The sequence below is a fragment of the Erpetoichthys calabaricus genome, chromosome 10 (assembly GCF_900747795.2).
Source record: "Erpetoichthys calabaricus chromosome 10, fErpCal1.3, whole genome shotgun sequence".
NCBI classification, from domain to species: Eukaryota; Metazoa; Chordata; class Cladistia; order Polypteriformes; family Polypteridae; genus Erpetoichthys; species Erpetoichthys calabaricus.
The window spans coordinates 48,871,418-48,890,846 of record NC_041403.2 but is presented as its reverse complement, the minus strand read 5'-3'; the positions used below and the strand labels follow the sequence as shown (position 1 = coordinate 48,890,846).

Sequence of the window (19,429 nt, the reverse complement as noted above, 5' to 3'; positions counted from 1 at the left end):
AGAAAAGCACTAATAAATTCATGGGACTCCTATTTATTTATACTTTCTCTCTGCAAGCATCTGCCCTTGAGGCTTGTTAATGGAAATGCCTCTCTTCCCAGCCCCAGTTTGTTTTTAGGATTTGGGGACACAGACTATACTCGCCCTCATCAAAGAAGTCAGTGAGGATTTAAGCATTTTTAACTAGAAGACTGGTGCTGAATGACCACACAAAACCCTTGGTGTTTTGGAATCCTAAGAATTTTAAATTACACACTGTTTTCACATCACTGCAATTCTATGATCTACTGGTATACTGGCCGGGGTTGGTTTCTGCCTTTTATGTGGTGCTACTGGGAAAGGCTAAGACACCAGCCACCTCCAACCCCCTAATTTGTTTTGGAATGAAATACTCAAAGAATGAATGGAAAAATGTATACAGCCATTGCAGACTTACACTTCTCTAATTACAAGACTGACATTGTTCAGAAAATAGTGCTAATTGACAGGACTTTTAATATACCATAGATTAAAACTAATTTCTCATGTTGCCTTTTTACTTTTAAATGCATTAAAAAGTTGTGTTTATTGTAGTGAAAAAGGAATCGCACAAAAGGTGTGTCTAAGTCTTATTTCTTAGTGAATTTTCATACAATAGAAAGACGCAATTGCATTTCATGGGGCTTCCTCATTGTGTGTGCTCATCATAAACTGGCTAATTTAAAGCATAACTTATAAAGGAAAGAGGGTGCAGCCTTATGGAATTGAAAAGCCGGAAACAAAGACCAGCATGTCAACAAGCCTTAAAAGCAATATGCATCTTTTGATGGAAAAGCAAAACATGGATGGAATGCAAACATAGGAAAAAGACAAGTCACTGTTTACTAAGTGGCCTGATTTTTAAACAGGATTGCCTGGTTGATTAGCTTATAATGAAAACCAGACAGCTGTAGGCGTTCATTGTGTCTGCTGTCTTAGCATCTTGAGACCAGGACACTGAAAGGATGTAGCTGATTGTCTTTTCAGCTTTTGATTGAGTTTAAAACATGTTCAAAGTCTTTGCATCTCATTCTTTTTTTTACCGACCATATAAATTATAAATGTGACATTTCTTGGTGCTTCTGTGATGTTTTTGTCTGTCTCATTACTGATGTCCGTACCTGAACTATGCACTGGCTCCTTGCAGACTTTTTTGTTATCTTCTCCTGTCACTGTTACTTTTTCCTCAATCAGGTTTCAGATCCAGCCAGTTCTCTTTTGCACATGGAAATTGGGGCAATTGGAGACACTAAACCTCTGCCTCAAGGGCAGCTTCATTCTCTGAAATGTTTATTGGGAAAAAAAAATTCAATTACTGCGATGTGAAGGAAAAAAATCTGTTAAACTAGAGATAGGTAGAAAGTGTTTGGCCAATGAATACTGCTTTCCTTTATCAATAAGTTAAAACACTGCATTTTCTAGAGATTGGATCACTTTGGCATATTGAATAAAAAATAATTTCTGCATTGTATACCACTGAAGCCAACATTTATTTTAGGACACGGTTGTTTGGATAGCACATAGAGCAGTCATACTGTTGATTTTTGAGGAGGATACCTTTATAGTGTTAAAGTGAAACTGAAGATCTTTTGTTTATTTTCAGTATATGCTTAAGTTTGATATTATACATGTAATAAAACATCAATAAAAGGCATGCTACAATTGTTCCCTCCAGTATTTATAATATATGACTTTTTGGTCCTTTCCCATCTAATGAATGATTAGCTAGCAATATTAAGGTAGATAAAAAAAAATCTGCGGGGGATCCAAGGCCAAAAGACCACCCAGCCTCCTGTGGGCATTCTACCTAACATAGTTGTCCTTAAGTCATGCCTCATTGTTTCCAGGCTTTGCCCCAGAGGATTCAATGAAGTAGGTCTCATGGACAGCTGGGGCGCCCGCCTTAGTTTGAGCATCACAGGTAGCCGCAATGGCGCCTCAATAAGGTGGTGGTTGCGCAAGAAAGCAAAAAAAGAAGGGAGAGAAAAGTAGAGATTAGTAATGTTTGCAAATCGCAGAAGAAATGATAATCCTATGCATGTATAGTCTATTAGGTGTACTGTACAACTAAAATGTACCCACGAAAAAGCCAAATTAAAAAACCTGGGTGTTTAGACGTTTTTTTAAAGTGATCCACGGTGTTAGCCTGCCGTATGTCTGTTGGTAACGTATTATAGATTTTTGGTACATATTGCAAAGTGACGCCTCACCAAATCTTTTATGCTTAGCTCTTGGAATAATAAGCAGACCACTATTAGAAGATCTAACGTTACAACTTGGAATTTAGGTGAACAGACACTCCAAAATATGGAAAGGGGCAATGTTATTTAAAGCTTTATATGCCATTTAATATCAATTCAAAAGGACATGGGTAACCAATGTAACAATGCTAAAACTGGTGAGATTCTGCTTTCATTCTATTAGGTTACATTTAACCCTCCCTAAAAAAAAAAATTCAACGAACACTTCTCTGCACCGAACTTGATTAATATCCATCAATCCTCAACCTGTTTTTCTCTCATTAGTTGCATGATATTGAAGGCAAAACAAACAAGGAAGAACTTCAAACATAATAAGAAATTTAACTAAAATAACTTAAAATATGTGGAAAATGAGCATAAGGTGTGCACATGTTTGTATAAAAATAATCTTCTTGAGTTTAGTAAAAAAAAATGTCATTGGTGATTTCTAAGAATACTGACTGAGAGTTGAGGCAGGAATTGACTTTAGATGAAGGAACTCATTTGAAAACAAAAAACAGCAGCCGCCCTGGCACAAGGTGGACTCAAATTTTCAACATGTATGTGGCAAATAAAGTTTTAATTGTGAATATTGTGTTTTAGACATATAAAGTAAATGCTCAGTTTTGTGATCTACCCATTTCTTTTTTGACCATGTTTTACCTATTTAAGGTATGGAGAAATCACTGTGTGCAAAGCATAAACCAACCCTTAAAAGGATGCATCCCATTGTTGTAGTCAACACTTACATTTTTTCACAGTGGACCAATCAACATGACATGCATGGCTTTGGGTTGAGGGTGAAAACTGTGTTAATGAACAGATAATTGAATTGGTCGGGTTTACTCAAAGTTGACAGCTAGAACAAACATCTGTGAGGCACTGTGACAGTCAATTTATTGTGCTAACCCACAGGTAGACTTTGCATTAGTGCGAGCAACAATGGAAGGTTTCTCTGTTAGACACTGGCCACAGGATGTAATGGCTGCAAGCATAAAACGTGATAAAAAGAAACTGCGTGAACACACCCTTCATCCATTAATTTTTCACCCACTAAAGTTAAGGGTAACCTGGCACAAGAAGATCTTTTCATGACACCATTTAGGATGGTATACCAGTGAAATACAGGACTGATTCACAATTGTACCAAACATTGGGATAGTTTACTGAGGAAACTGGAAAGCCTAAGTGGAAACTCTTGTACATAAAAGCTGGTGTACTGTATCACATCCCCATCAATCATCGTTTCACTGAATTATTTTCAATGGCCAAGAATTGCTAATGAATTCAATCAGAATCAACATCCCCCCAAAAGCTCCCTGTGCTTACTTTATGCAACCATTGGTGTAGAAATTGACTTTAATTATACAGGTGTTTCATTCAGGATTACTGAAAACCCAATAAAAGGATGGTGAAAATGAAACAATGAAAAGTTTTAAGGCTATGAAAAGCTGGAGATGGGTGCTGAGTAGCAAACTATAAATACCTCCTTTCATCTCATGTTCTTATTCGCTTTCCCAGGTGAGGGTTGCAGTGGCAGCAGGCCAAAAAGGTCAGCCCAGGCTTCCTAGCCCCCAGCTGCAGATTCCAGCTCTTTCTAGGGAATTCTCCGGCATTCCCAAACCAGCAAAGGGATATAATCACTCCCAGCATGTCCTCTACAGCCCAGTCTTCCACCTAGTGGTAAGGTGTGCCACAAAGGGTCACGGGGGTCTGCTGGAGCCAATCCCAGCCAACACAGGGCACAAGGCAGGAACCAATCCTGGGCAGGGTGCCAGGACACACACAAACACACCCACACACCAAGCACACACTAGGGCCAATTTAGAATCGCCAATCCACCTAACCTGCATGTTTTGGACTGTGCCACAAAGGGAATATTCTTATGACATGCCCTAACCTCCTCACCTCAATCCGGAGGAGCAGCGGTTCTACTCTGAAGCTCTCCTGAATCGCTAAATATGCCATATCACGGAGTGTCAGCCCAGCCACCCTGCAAAGAAACCTTATTTCTGCCACTTGCATTCGCAATGTCATTGTTTCAGAACTACTCCCAGCTCATTGCCATAGGTGAGGACAGGGATGGTGATCAAATGGTATATCAAGAAATCTGCCTTTAGATTCAGCTCCAAACACCAAACAGCTGCTGTCACACTAATCCGCTTGTTAGTCTCACCTTCCTTATTTCCATCTCTCATGAATAAGAGCCAGAGATACTTGAACTCCACTAAGGGTAGTTTAAACCCAAACACCCCTCACCTCACGACCTTAGATTTGGTGGTGGTGATTCTAATCCCATCTGCTTCATACTCGTCGGTGAATCACTCAAGTGAATGCCAAAAGTCAGTGAGATGAGGCCAAGAAGACAACATCATCTGCATACAGCAACAGTGCTATTCATAGCCTCCCCAGTGGATGCCCTTACATCTTCCTCTGTGCCTGTCCATGAAAAACACAAATAGGAATGGTGACGAGACCGAGTCTTGACAGAGACTGATACCCACAGTAAATAAATTCAGTTAAACCACGGGTTTCAAACTCCAGGGGCCTCATGTATAAACGGTGCGTACGCATAGAAATGTTGCGTAAGAACATTTCCACGTTCAAATCGTGATGTATAAAACCTAAACATGGCGTAAAGCCACGCACTTTTCCACGGTATCTCATACCCTGTCGTACGCAAGTTCTCTGCTCGGTTTTGCAGACTGGCGGCACCCAGCGTCAAAGCAGTGCTACTGTTCCTGTGTGGTTACCCTTTCTTAGATCCACATCCACGACGGCGGCTTTATTAAATACACTGAAATTAACCGCATGTCGTTCATAAATATTAACCTGTAACAATATAATGGTCCACAAAATGGTCAAGCTATTCTAAATACCATAACTGCTTTAGCCTTGTTACTCTTACTGCACCTTCTCCTTCTTCTGTCAGCTGCTCCCGTTAGGGGTTGCCACAGCGGATCATCTTTTTCCATATTAATCTCACTGCACCACTCGGAGTACAATAATCCCTTCTCCATCGCGGGGGTTGCGTTCCAGAACCCCCCGCGAAAGGTGAAAATCCGCGAAGTAGAAACCATATGTTTATATGGTTATTTTTATATTGTCATGCTTGGGTCACAGATTTGCACAGAAACACAGGAGGTTGTAGAGAGACAGGAACGTTATTCAAACACTGCAAACAAACATTTGTTTCTTTTTCTAAAGTTTAAACTGTGCTCCATGACAAGACAGAGATGACAGTTCCGTCTCACAATTAAAAGAATGCAAACATATCTTCCTCTTCAAAGGAGTGCGTGTCAGGAGCAGATAATTTCAGAGAGAGAGCGAGAAAAGCAAACAAATCAATAGGGCTGTTTGGCTTTTAAGTATGCGAAGCACTGCGCAGCTCACACCCCCTCCATCAGGAGCAGAGAAAGAGAGAGAGACAGATAAAAACAAACAATCAAAAATCAATACGTGCCCTTCGTGCTTTTAAGTATGCGAAGCACCGTGCAGCATGTCGCTTCACGAAGCAGCTGCACAGAAGGGAGCAACATGAAGATAATCTTTCAGCATTTTTAGACGAGCATCCGTATCGTCTAGGTGTGCGAACAGCCCCCCTGCTCAATCCCCCTACGTCAGGATCAGAGAAAGTCAGCGCGAGAGAGAGTGAAAAGTAAGTTGGGTAGCTTCTCAGCCATCTGCCAATAGCGTCCCTTGTATGAAATCAACTGGGCAAACCAACTGAGGAAGCATGTACCAGAAATTAAAAGACCCATTGTCCGCAGAAATCCGCGAACCAGCAAAAAATCCTTGATATTTAAATATGCTTACATATAAAATCCGCGATAGAGTGAAGCCGCGAAAGGCGAAGCGCGATATAGCGAGGGATTACTGTATTTATATCAGTGTGTCTGAGTGCGAATCACAGATCTACAGCGATTGGAAAGAGAATTATCAGTATACAGCATCAAGCACTCGCTGCCTCAGCCATTCGCTATTTGAACTGCTCTCATCCGACCAACGCTTCACAGCCTTTCCTGTTCGGACCTCGCGGTTCACAAACAGTTTCATCCCAAGAACTATACACGCACTCAATCAGTCCATCAAGTGCTTCTTGTAGAACTGTTTGCACTTGCAAGTTACCATGAGGTAATACTTATGATAGTTATAATATTGCACAACCTGAGCCACATTATAAAGAGCGTACAGTATTTACATATGATGACGATATCATTTTTAAGATGAAATGCAGAAAATATGTTGATTATATTATACAGATAAAACTTTAACTACACGGTGCCGCAGCACTAGCGAGCTTGAGCTTCGTTCATGTATTGTTCCTGCCTTGCGCTGTATTCATGCTGTGGCTGGCGCAACACTGGAAGGATAGATGGATAGAACAATGAAACTTTACGAAGATATTTCGATGTTCCTTAAAAGTTTTGAAGAATCTGCGTTCTAAGCTTACAGATGGCTTAACGTCTATTACAAAGCTGATTGTGTGGCGATTGGGTATTTGGAGAAAGGAAAGTAAGGACAGGAATTGGGGGTTAGTACGTTTGAAAAAGACAGTACTTCTGTAATAAAGCATTTCATCGAAGGTCGCGCATGGCGCAGCAAGTATCTTGCTGTAAGACATGAACAATCACTGCGCCACCGTGTTCCCATGTTTAATAACATGCTTTAACTCATATTATCATGAAAATGATATCACGTATACTTCTCAGTATTTTGATTATTCAGAGAGCTGTAATATTACGAACGTAATGGATTCTGTCGGAGGAAGAGCACGTAGTGATACAGGCACATAGAGCACATATAAGATCAAATACACAACAAAGCATTTAACGTGCTACTTTAGTTACGATGGGATTTGAGAAACTAGTAAATGAAATGATTTTAAGATGAAGTTTATGATGTTCTACTTTAATGACAAAATAAACTACGCGATTAAAGTGGAAATTTCGAGATTAAAGTTGACATTTCGTGCTTTTTCACACGGTGTGCCTTTTTTTTCACTGTACCCTAATAAGCTTTCATATGACACTCAGACAGTGGGCTACGAGTCGCCTTTTCACGCCGACTTTGATATGTGACAACTTTTTTATTTCGGGCACTGTGCGACTTTGTGAACTTGAACTTTCACGTTTCTCCGACACGCTATGCCACTCCATCAATTTCCTTTTGTTGCTTATATAACTGTTTAAACCAACAAATAGTACGTTTTTCTTTGCCTCCATTTGGTATTTGCTGAAATTCTTCTATTTTTCCTCGTACTTTTGCCATTGCCTTTTCACAGAACGCTGGGCTTAAGGGCTATTTATATTGCTTTGCATATTCAAAGAGGCGTAATTCTGGGAGGAGTTGGGGCGGGACAGCAAGCGCGTGCACGTGCATTTATTTCCACGCTGAGCGGGATTTATGTAGCAGAAGAACGTGGAAGTTGGCGAACACACAGATTCCTGCATCTAGATTTTTCTGTGCGTAAACACATTTTGGCTTTTGTGCTTACGTCATGTTATAGTGCAAATTCTACACACGGCGTTATGCATGAGGCCCCAGGCCTGGAGGGCCGCAGTGGCTGCAGGTTTTCATTCTAACCATCTTCTTCATTTGTGACCAGTTTTTGCTGCTGATTAACTTCTTTTGCTTTAGTTTTAATTAACTTGACTCAGGCCCCTTAGTTGTCTCTCTTTTTTTTTAATTAGCAGTCAAACCATAATGAGACACAAAACGAGCCGCCACATGACCAGCTCACCTGTGCCCGTCACACAATATCTGAAAATTAAGAAAAGTGAAGGTCTCTGTAAGGCTGATCTCTCAGGACATCAAAACATTTTGATGAACAGAAAATCTACAGTTTTGGAAATGTCTGCTGTGGCAGAATGAGAGCAGCAACAGGCCACAAAATTAAATAACGGGCTTAATTAACAGCAAGAATCAGCTTCTCATTAATAGATTTGTTGGAGTTTGAAATCCCAGTTTAGCTGCTCATCTGTTGGCTCGTTTCATGTCTCATTTCTGTTTAGCTGTCATTTCATGAAGAAATGAATCAATTCAGAGGGCTGAATCCTTAAAAACGGCTACTAAAATGAAGGGAAAAGGAGTTAATTAGCAGTGGAAACTGGTCACTTTATTAGGAAAAGGGTCAGAATGAAAACCTGCAGCCACTACGGCCCTCCAGGCCTGGAGTTTGACATCTCTGAGTTAAATGGCAAGTAATTAGGCTCAGCTTTCACTGCATTCAAGCAGCAGGCAGGAGCGGCCCTGTTACCTCATATTCCTGCAGCATCTCCTACAACACATGCCGTGAGACACAGCATTATGCGTTTTCCAGATCCACAAAACACACGTAGACTGAGATATCATACTCCCATATTTACTTTCTAAACTGCCTTATGAAAATGCTGTCTGTTAAAAATGTTAAATAACATGGAGACTAATTGACTGAAGAAAGTAAAGTCTGTCTAATTTTCAATTGCTCTACTATGGTGTTTACCATGGAAGGTGCTAAGTGATACACAGTTAATAACTGTTAGTTCTTTTAAGCGTTTTGTTTTAAAAATGCCTCGTTATGATATTCATTCAAAATGTGCCTTTTAAAGTAAATACTGATTAATTAAAATAAGACTATTTTCCAAAATAAGAAGAATGCCTTTACAGAGTATCTTGTTTCTCTGCTTTAATGCCACACAATAAAGGGCTATGGATTAAATTTTAACAAATTTGGCTCAGGATGACAAAGTATTTTCCTTTTTCTGATCCATTTTGCTAATAGCACATTTATGCTCATCTTTCTAAATTTAATAACAACAAAATCACTATCTATGCTCTCGACATAATTAAACATAGTAAAACTAAGTATGAAGGAGGTATTGCCAGTTGGACATGCCGTATTTTCCTGCTGATTTTTTTATTTCTTCCACTGCTCAAAAACAGTTGTACAAAATGTGAAATAAATACTCTGGATATTGCGATTTTAAACCACTTGATTTATTTTTTCAAAAAATTAGGGTTCTGAACCATCGACAACAAATATTCTTCCACAGTAAATGTAAAAGGATAGCCGACAAAAAGTTTGGAAACAGTTAAAAATGCTTTAAATTATATTTGTTGACCCTATCTTTTTATGAATGCTTAATTTGAATAATTTCAAAGGAATAATTATAATAATAATGAATTACATTTATTTCTTACTTTTCTAACTACCCAAAATGCTTTACATAGATAATGGAGAGCCCCTTCAACCACCACCAATGTGTAGCGCCTATCTGGACAATGTGACGGAAGCCATTTTACACCAGTATGGTCAATACATATTAAATACCAGTAACGGCTAATACAGTTGACTTGAGCATTCCTAGTTTTCATCCTCTTTCTCTGTACGTTTAGCATTTGTTTGCTCAGAGGTTGATGCGCTTGCTGCTTCCTGAGCAGCTCTTCTTTTCTCCACCCTAGCGACGGCTTCTCTTCTTTCATTGGCATCTTTTCGCGTTAAAACTGATTAAGTCAGTTTTTGTGTTGCAATTACTTAGTATGTTTTCCTTCATTTTTCACTTAAGCTGGCACTTAAGTCTTCAATCTGCCTCAAGAATGATTTAAGATATGAAGAGGTAGGGGAAGTGACCGTGAAGGCGGTATGAATAAATACATCCTGCTGCCTGCTGCTGAGATTTGATTTTACAATAAAATAAAAATTAAAAAGATTAATAACCTTGGAGGTCAATCATCACCCTGAAAGCGCATAGTAGAGGTCACGTAGCATAAGTGTACCGAATTTCAGGTCAATAGTTCAAACGGTTTGCGAGCTACAGGTGATTTAAAATCCTGGACAGACAAACAAACAGCTACGGTAGCATACAGTGGTGTTAAAAACTATTTGCCCCCTTCCTGATTTCTTATTCTTTTGCATGTTTGTCACACAAAATGTTTCTGATCATCAAACACATTTAACCATTAGTCAAATATAGCACAAGTAAACACAAAATGCAGTTTGTAAATGGTGGTTTTTATTATTTAGGGAGAAAAAAAAATCCAAAACTACATGGCCCTGTGTGAAAAAGTAATTGCCCCCTGAACCTAATAACTGGTTGGGCCACCCTTAGCAGCAATAACTGCAATCAAGCGTTTGCGATAACTTGCAATGAGTCTATTACAGCGCTCTGGAGGAATTTTGGCCCACTCATCTTTGCAAAATTGTTGTAATTCAGCTTTATTTGAGGGTTTTCTAGCATGAACCGCCTTTTTAAGGTCATGCCATAGCATCTCAATTGGATTCAGGTCAGGACTTTGACTAGGCCACTCCAAAGTCTTCATTTTGTTTTTCTTCAGCCATTCAGAGGTGGATTTGCTGGTGTGTTTTGGGTCATTGTCCTGTTGCAGCACCCAAGATCGCTTCAGCTTGAGTTGACGAACAGATGGCCGGACATTCTCCTTCAGGATTTTTTGGTAGACAGTAGAATTCATGGTTCCATCTATCACAGCAAGCCTTCCAGGTCCTGAAGCAGCAAAACAACCCCAGACCATCACACTACCACCACCATATTTTACTGTTGGTATGATGTTCTTTTTCTGAAATGCTGTGTTCCTTTTACGCCAGATGTAACGGGACATTTGCCTTCCAAAAAGTTCAACTTTTGACTCATCAGTCCACAAGGTATTTTCCCAAGTCTTGGCAATCATTGAGATGTTTCTTAGCAAAATTGAGACGAGCCCTAATGTTCTTTTTGCTTAACAGTGGTTTGCGTCTTGGAAATCTGCCATGCAGGCCGTTTTTTGCCCAGTCTCTTTCTTATGGTGGAGTCGTGAACACTGACCTTAATTGAGGCAAGTGAGGCCTGCAGTTCTTTAGACGTTGTCCTGGGGTCTTTTGTGACCTCTCGGATGAGTCATCTCTGCGCTCTTGGGGTAATTTTGGTCGGCCTGCCACTCCTGGGAAGGTTCACCACTGTTCCATGTTTTTGCCATTTGTGGATAATGGCTCTCACTGTGGTTCGCTGGAGTCCCAAAGCTTTAGAAATGGCTTTATAACCTTTACCAGACTGATAGATCTCAATTATTTCTGTTCTCATTTGTTCCTGAATTTCTTTGGATCTTGGCATGATGTCTATCTTTTGAGGTGCTTTTGGTCTACTTCTCTGTGTCAGGCAGCTCCTATTTAAGTGATTTCTTGATTGAAACAGGTGTGGCAGTAATCAGGCCTGGGGGTGGCTACGGAAATTGAACTCAGGTGTGATACACCACAGTTAGGTTATTTTTTAACAAGGGGGCAATTACTTTTTCACACAGGGCCATGTAGGTTTGGATTTTTTTTCTCCCTAAATAATAAACACCATCATTTAAAAACTGCATTTTGTGTTTACTTGTGTTATATTTGACTAATGGTTAAATGTGTTTGATGATCAGAAACATTTTGTGTGACAAACATGCAAAAGAATAAGAAATCAGGAAGGGGGGCAAATAGTTTTTCACACCACTGTATTATAGAAGATTAGGTGGTGAAGGGTTGAAAGAAGTAGTTAGCCAAATGGAGACCAGAGATGATTAGAGGGGGGGCAGAATATACATAGCCACAATGGTCAGTTTAGCAAGGAAATTGGGGAACAACTAAAAAATGCTAAGAGATCTTTTATGACCATAGAGAGACAGGACCTCAGATTTTACATCTCATCTGAAGGATGTCGCCACGTTTTACAGCACAGTATCCCTATCACAGCACTGAGGCATTGGGATAGCGATGGCATCACCAACACCTCTTGCAGCAGCAACCCAGGCTTTCCTGGTTGGTCTGCCATCCAAGTAGTGGCCGGACCTAAACACGTTTGGCTTTAGATGGATTGCCTGCTCTGAAGTGCATGTGGTGGTATGGCTGCTGGAGTCCAGTGCCCTTTCTTTTTCCCTAGATGGTTGACTTTGCAGATCTGGAAATGAAGTTATGTGAGAAAAAATACAAGCTGATAATGTTTTGGAAAAAATGTAAAAAAAGTAATAAATTATTTTATTAAGAACATACGCTTCCAATACTACTCTATTTTTTGGGTGGATTTAGTAGTCAAGACAGAAAATAAAGAACAAGTTAATGAGTCATCACATATATTGCTGCACCTAAAATACTGAGTACATTACATTTATGAAATTGAGCAATTTTTTTTTTTTTGTCTTGCAGGTTTGCTTTTTTATCATCGGAAGCAGAGGAAAGAACATTAATTGTGAAACATTGCTGCTTGCTGTTCGAATTGCTACTTGGAATCAAATCTTAGACCCCTGGGTTTACATTCTGCTTCGTAAGGCTGTGCTAAAGAAAATATTTTTCATCAGTCGAAACTGCTGTGGATACCAAGACATCCCTCTTGACAAATGGAACTGCAATTCAGCCAAGGGCTCACTGCAAACACCATCATTTTCCAGCAGGACAGACTTCAGGCCAGGAACTTCACTGAGAGTCATTACACCGGATACTGCAATTGTGACACCGTTTAGCTGACATTAAAGATGATACTGAAGATCATGAAGGAGAGAGCGATAGAATCCATGCTGTGGAATTTATTCCATGGGTGTTGATGGTTTTCTGAGTATTGCGGAAAATATTTATAAAAACAATAAATAAGCTGCTGTCATGTTTATTTTTAGACCAGGTTTTCTACAAATGCATTACGCATGCACATTGGGGGGGGATATGACAGCAGGTGTACGACTTGGTATAGATTTGGGAGGAATATCAAAAACAATGGAAGGACAATTCATGGCTGACCACTTTATCCAAATTGCACTCTGGGTTATTTGATTTTAAGTGACCACAATGAAATGTCAGAGTATTTTGGGAAAAAAAGGCCTTGGTAAGTGCCAAATAATCATATTAACCTCCATTAAAGTATAAAGCAACTGAAGGAGCACTTGTGGCAACAGAGTTGGATGGGGGCGCTTACCAAAAATGGACAGACATTTTAAACCTACTGATTTTTACCAGGCACAGTTGTTACATTTATTTCTGCTGAAAAGTTTCAAATGCATGGGTTGCTGTTCATTGTACCTGCAGTTAAATTAAAGAGCTGGAGATTGTACAGTATATGAATACAGCTGGCCCACCCGCCATGCAGGACACATCTGTCCCATGCAAACTGAATGTATGGCAAGTCACTGTTAAATAAAAGAAAATGGTCATTGTAAAATGTAACATTATATATTTAAGACAACTAAATGGCCAGTTTTAGTTGTGTCTTTTTGTTACTGTATATGTATATTTCATGAAATGATTAATCAGTAATTCAAACAAAGTGAAAAGAGGATTGCTTTCTCCTAACATCTTGGTCTATACAACAGTGGGTCTTAGACCAAGTTAGAAAAATTCTAGAACTGGCTGTGTGAAATTTAAAAAAAAAAAAAAAGAAAAGAAAAATCTTAAATGTTTACTGCTTTTTGTGAAACTACAGGTGTGTTGTAATGATCAGAATTATATGTACATGTTTAAGAGAAGGCATCACCGTAAATCTTAAGGAAAGAGCAGTGTGCTTTTATTTGCAGGCTCTCCTCATTAACCCGCTAACTCCTGAAGTCCTCTTTCAACTGCAGTTACCTTGGAAAAGATTTAAAGTGGGTTTGTGAATCTTATATAAGTTTAACTTTGTCAAACATCTTAAAAAAAAGGAATGACTCTTAACCATCAGTTTCCATCCCGCTGAATCCGAACACAGGGTCACGGGGGTCTGCTGGAGCCAATCCCAGCCAACACCGGGCACAAGGCAGGAACCAATCCCAGGCAGGGTGCCAACCCACCGCAGGACACACTCAAACACACCCACACACCAAGCACACACTAGGGCCAATTTAGAATCGCCAATCCACCTAACCTGCATGTCTTTGGACTGTGGGAGGAAACCCATGCAGACACGGGGAGAACATGCAAACTCCACGCAGGGAGGACCTGGGAAGCGAACCCGGGTCTCCTAACTGCGAGGCAGCAGCGCTACCACTGCACCACTGTGCCACCCTTAACCATCAATTTTCAGAGGTAAACCCAAGTGTCAAAGTGCACAGACCAGTTCACATAATGGGTATGGCCATCAACTATAAACCACAAGGTTGGCAGTTCCATCTCCACTACAATTCAATGTGTGACCCAAACAAACACATTTAGTTTGCCTGCGTTTCATATTGCAAAATAAACATAAACAGTAACATGTATTCTTATCCTGAAAGTCATCTTGATAAAGGCGTGTGCCAATTAGTGCTATATTTTTGTTTCTTTAAGAAATTCACGCTTTTCTGTGAATGGGCTCATTTTAACACTTAACGCGTAAGCCAGACTGATATATTTCCATTACTAGGATTTTCAACAGTTTATATTTTTTTATCCAAAATTCTTATATACTGTATGTAGGGATGTAAAGCAGTGTACCATAAAACTTGATTTGTCATTGGATTTTTCATTGTATTGAACATTGCCATTCTATTTTAAATATCAAAGACTAAAAAAACAAAAGATTTCTTGACAGATCAAGTGTATCATTTCTTTGGTTTTCTTTCATACACACCTAAGCAAAGAGAAAGCAGGGCCTCCACCAGTGTGCAAAAAAAGTCTGAAAATCAAACTAATGTCGACACTTTTGACACCAAATGTAATATTACTTTCGCCTGTCACATACACAGAATTGACTGAAGCGGAACAAAATTAGGCTAGTGTTATTATTTGTGGGTCTGCCATGGTGCCCGTGTTTTAAAAAAGTGTTTTACAATACCAAGAACCTGTGTAAATGTCATCAGTGGGCAGCCCTACATTTGCGAAATGCCCAGTTTAGCTTCCATCTTCAACTTTCTATGATCTTGTGTAGCCTTATGGGTGAGAATGGAGATTAAATGTGGAACAAAGGGTATTTACTATAGAGCCAGGGATTTAAGACCTTAAAAAAACAAAAGCAGAGCATGTTGGAGTTTGGTAAGCTGGTAAGAAACTCGGTCTGTTTATTGTCTCAACCCGTTTTTCACTTTTAGAGCATAACGGGAACCCAAAAACATCGTTGTTGTGCGGGCAACATAAAGCGGTGTGCTCATTGACTATAGTGATATGTGGGCTGCGTCTCCAAAAGTTCAAAAGACACCCACCCTTGAATGCCCGGAAGCGTAGCGTGATTGGTTGTCCTAAAAAAAGCGGTCTGGGCCTTGCAATATTACACACTGGTAGTTATTTGCTATATTCGGGTCGAAGAATCAAGAATTTCGTGACTTTGGGTAATGACTAATGTTTGTTACATATTAATTATGGATAGAGTTTGTAAAAGTGGACGTTATGTAATAACAATGCAAAAACTCATAAGTTCCAAAACTACTTATTGTACTGGTAACAGCTGCGCTCATCGACGTGTTAATTATAAATCTGACATGCCCTGGTTGCTCTTGGTACCGTATGGATTATACGACCGACTCATTCACACATGCATAAATTCTCCAAACTATACTTCCAATTGAGGCAGAACGCACAGTCACACACACACACACACCTCTCTCTCATACCTTTACCGAGTCTGTTCTGTGTTTCAAGTGTATTTCATCTGCACCGGGTGCAAAGAAAAAGCAGACCTGGATATGTGTCTCCCAATCACAATAGCTGCGTCAGTTTACCCAACTGCAGAGTAATTGGAATAAAGGACGCGGAACTAAAGATAGAACTACTTTCCCACTGGCAAAGTTGCTTAATTTTCTGCTGCCAGGCTGAGGAGCTAAAGGTTCCACTCTAGGACAAGACTGACTTCACTATGTACGAAATCTCCACAGCATTGCTAGGACCACTCTTATGTTGTAACACTGTCCCCAGGCCACCAATATCCCCAGTTTTCATTCTGCATAGTGTATTGAGTATAGTGCATTGTGGCTTTTATTTCAACTGCTTATTCCTGCTTTTGGCCAGTCCAGACAATGTTATTCATTTTTCATCACTTTGAATTCCAGAATAAATATTTCTTGTAGTTAAGTCACAACAATGAGATTACTCAGCGTTATGGTGAGCTGCTGCTGTTCTTGTCTTAATTAAAAATGGGCAATCATATCTGATAGCACTTCCCCTCGGAGTGTACATCTGAAAGAGATTACTTTGATAAAATATTTAGCAAGGCACAAGAAAACAGAAGGGTGCCAACACATGTCCATCTCTAAAACACACTTTTTTTTTTTTTCTTCAAAATTTGACAATACGCTTAAACTCTTTTTAAAGTGTGCCATTTTACAGGATACTGCACAGAAGGCAAAGTGCATTTTGGCTAAATTTCTTCTAAAATGTTCCACGAAGAAGCCACTGTTTTGAGCTCACAATGTAAAATACTGCTGTGACATACAATTAGTTTAAAGACAACATTCACAAAAATAAAGCAGAATCCCATGGTGAAAAGGGGCACAGCTTAATTAAGTTTGCAACTATAAATGATTTAAAAAACAGCATGCTTCCATGCAGACACAAAATGTAATAGAAGTAACACTTCATCACAGCAAGCAGCTGCATAACAACAGCATTATACCGAACTTACAGTGAGGACTGCAAAATAATAAAAACACAGTATGCTCACTTAAAGTTGCAAGGTACCATGTCTGAATTTATTACAATTTGACACACTGTGGATTAACTAAACTGGGTTAGTAATAAAATGCTCATTTGAGTCTGCAGACTTGTACAGATTACAAAATGTAAACTTATTGAACATCACTTCAGGAATCTTTATCAAACAACAGGATTAAAATAAATAAAGCCTTCTAAAGATGACATACTCTCTGGCTGCCATGTTCGAAAGTGAATCTGAACTTGTTCTTGTTGTGTTTATTGAATCACTCATCAGAATGACTTCTTACACAATGTCATGCATAACAAGACGCTTCTTGAAATTGTTTTGTATTTGCCAGGAAGTTGCATAGTAAAGCTTGCCTGTACAGCATGAAAAAATAAGAAAATTAATGTACTTCAGGCTCTACTGAGTATATCTGCTGTATAAAACCATATTTCAGATTTTGAATAAGATAAAGATGAATTGAATCTCATTAAATATTCTTGTTCAGTGTAAATTAAATGTCTTTTTTAACATACTGTCGTGTCTCTGATTGCTTGTGATCTACTTTTTATACGCACCAAACACAAAAACTGATGTGAACAAACCTTTTTTTCTTACTTCCAACAATGGATTCAGAAAGTATTCAGACCTCTTTTTCAGATTTTGCTCTGTTGCAGCCTTGTGCGAACGTCATTTAAATTAATTTTTTCACCCACATCAAGCAGCACTCACTACCCCAGAATGACAAAGTGAAAACGGGATTTTAGTAATTTGTTTTAGATACACAGTATAAGTACTTATTGAATCCACTGTATCTTAATCAGACTTAACACCCTTAGTCACAAATAGTCTCCTTTATCACATTACTTTGAGGAAGTCATTACAGCGTTATAAATCATTAATCAGGAGAAGAAAATAAATCGAACAGAATAAAGCTAATAACTTTAGGAAGGTAAGAACATGCACAGAAAATCTGGGACCAAACAAGATGAAGGAAAGCAAGAACATATTTTAAATAGTAAACATTACTACTACAAGGAATGAATGGCCCTATGGAATAGGCACACCACAGATTATATTAATTAGGGTTTTTATTTTCTGCAATAAAACAGTAGTTTTTTTCATTAAAGGAACATGTACATGCAAACTAGCCATATGCCAGCAATGAACTGAAAACAAGCCTTAAAGGAGCCTTCTCTCTCCCCTCATCAAAAACACAGGGCACGCTGTGAAATAATAAAAACAAAAGGTGTGTTACTACTTACAAGGCATGTCTTTCTTGACGATGGAGGAAGAAACTGTGAAGCATCTGCACAGATACGTGGGAAAACAGACAAAAACGGCAACATCGCACAGTGCAACAAGCCAGTCCCATGCTGCCGCTTTGTGGCACGGCCAATGTGTCCCCTAAGACTGAAACACCAGAAGCACGACGACGTAACATTTGATCTGCTTATTGCTAGTTTGTGGCCATTTGCTGCATCTTGGTTGTGGTATTTGTTCCTTCTGCGTCTTTTGATGTTTGAGGCACACAGGATCAGTAGTTAGCACTGCTGCCTCACATCTCGGACCAAATATTCGGGCACAATAATTGGTTCAGCGTAATTGACAAACTTTCTCCTAGCCCTCAGAGACACTTAAAAACACAAGTGGTCCATTATAATCCACTCGTAACTAGTTCAGTTCCCCCATCTCCTTTGTCTTCAATGCAGTTTGTGAAGTTCAGGAACATTCCTGTGATTCCACTGACCTCGACTTAAAGCGGACGCAAGGGAGTTCGCTCATCACTAGTTCCCACAATTGATTAAGAATGAGAACAGCAGAATGGATACCTGCACACGTACATATTAATCTATCCATTTTCAAACTAGTTTAATCCTGTTTAGGTGCTGGAGCATCATTCACAATCAAAACTAGGACTACAGGCACAGACTCTAAAAGATGTAGGGAAAAAATGAGGGATGTAAATAAACAAGTACTGTAGTTCAGGTAATGTCAGCAACTCATCTCCACGAATACGTAAAGAAAAGTCTGGAAACTACTAGACTCTAAGGGGCGGTCGGGACACCCCTGCTGCATATGTTCCGGGGGAGCAGCCATGGGCTCCTCAGTACCTCCACTGGGACACTTGGTGGCAGCCTCCCTGGGTGATGATGGTGCCTCAGTTTCCCGCAGGGCTCCATGGGAGATAGAGTTCTCCACAACCCTGTGGAGATCTGGGGTGGCCGCCAGGAGGTGCTGCATGGATCCCGGAGCCAACCTGGACACCTCTACAGCCCCGCCCAGAAGTGCAATTAGCAACAGGTGATCAAGCACCTGGAGCACTTCCGGGTGGGCTATAAAAAGGGCCAGAATTCACCACTCAGGAGCCAGAATCGGGAGGAAGAGGATGAGGTTGCCTGGGAGGAGTGGTGATGCCAGATACAGAAGGGCGTATTTGTGGTTTGGGGCTGTGTATTGCTTGTGGGGTCCACGGGGAAGACGTGCCCCACAGGTGAAGAAAAAAAAAAAAAAAGATCCTTGTGCTTTTACACATGCCTCAGTGTGAGTCTGTGTCGGGTCGGGCGCAATATAGCGCCTTTTACCACAACTCTCTAAACTTAGATTTGAGAACCAAATGCATTAAAAACAAACTTTCAGTTTATAAATTCAAACAAT

General features: G+C 39.8%; 1 protein-coding gene across 2 annotated transcripts in view; it reads left to right on the top strand.

The window, feature by feature from the left end:
- The window catches only part of ptgfr (prostaglandin F receptor (FP)), a 34,516-nt gene extending 17,221 nt beyond the window's left edge, over positions 1-17,295 (top strand). For both annotated transcript variants that reach the window (XM_028811166.2, XM_028811165.2), the window contains exon 3: positions 12,409-17,295. In XM_028811166.2, coding sequence (XP_028666999.1) covers positions 12,409-12,726 — 318 coding nt within the window. In that variant the 3' untranslated portion in view covers positions 12,727-17,295. The remainder of the gene's footprint in view (positions 1-12,408) is intronic.
- Positions 17,296-19,429: the final 2,134 nt, after the last annotated feature.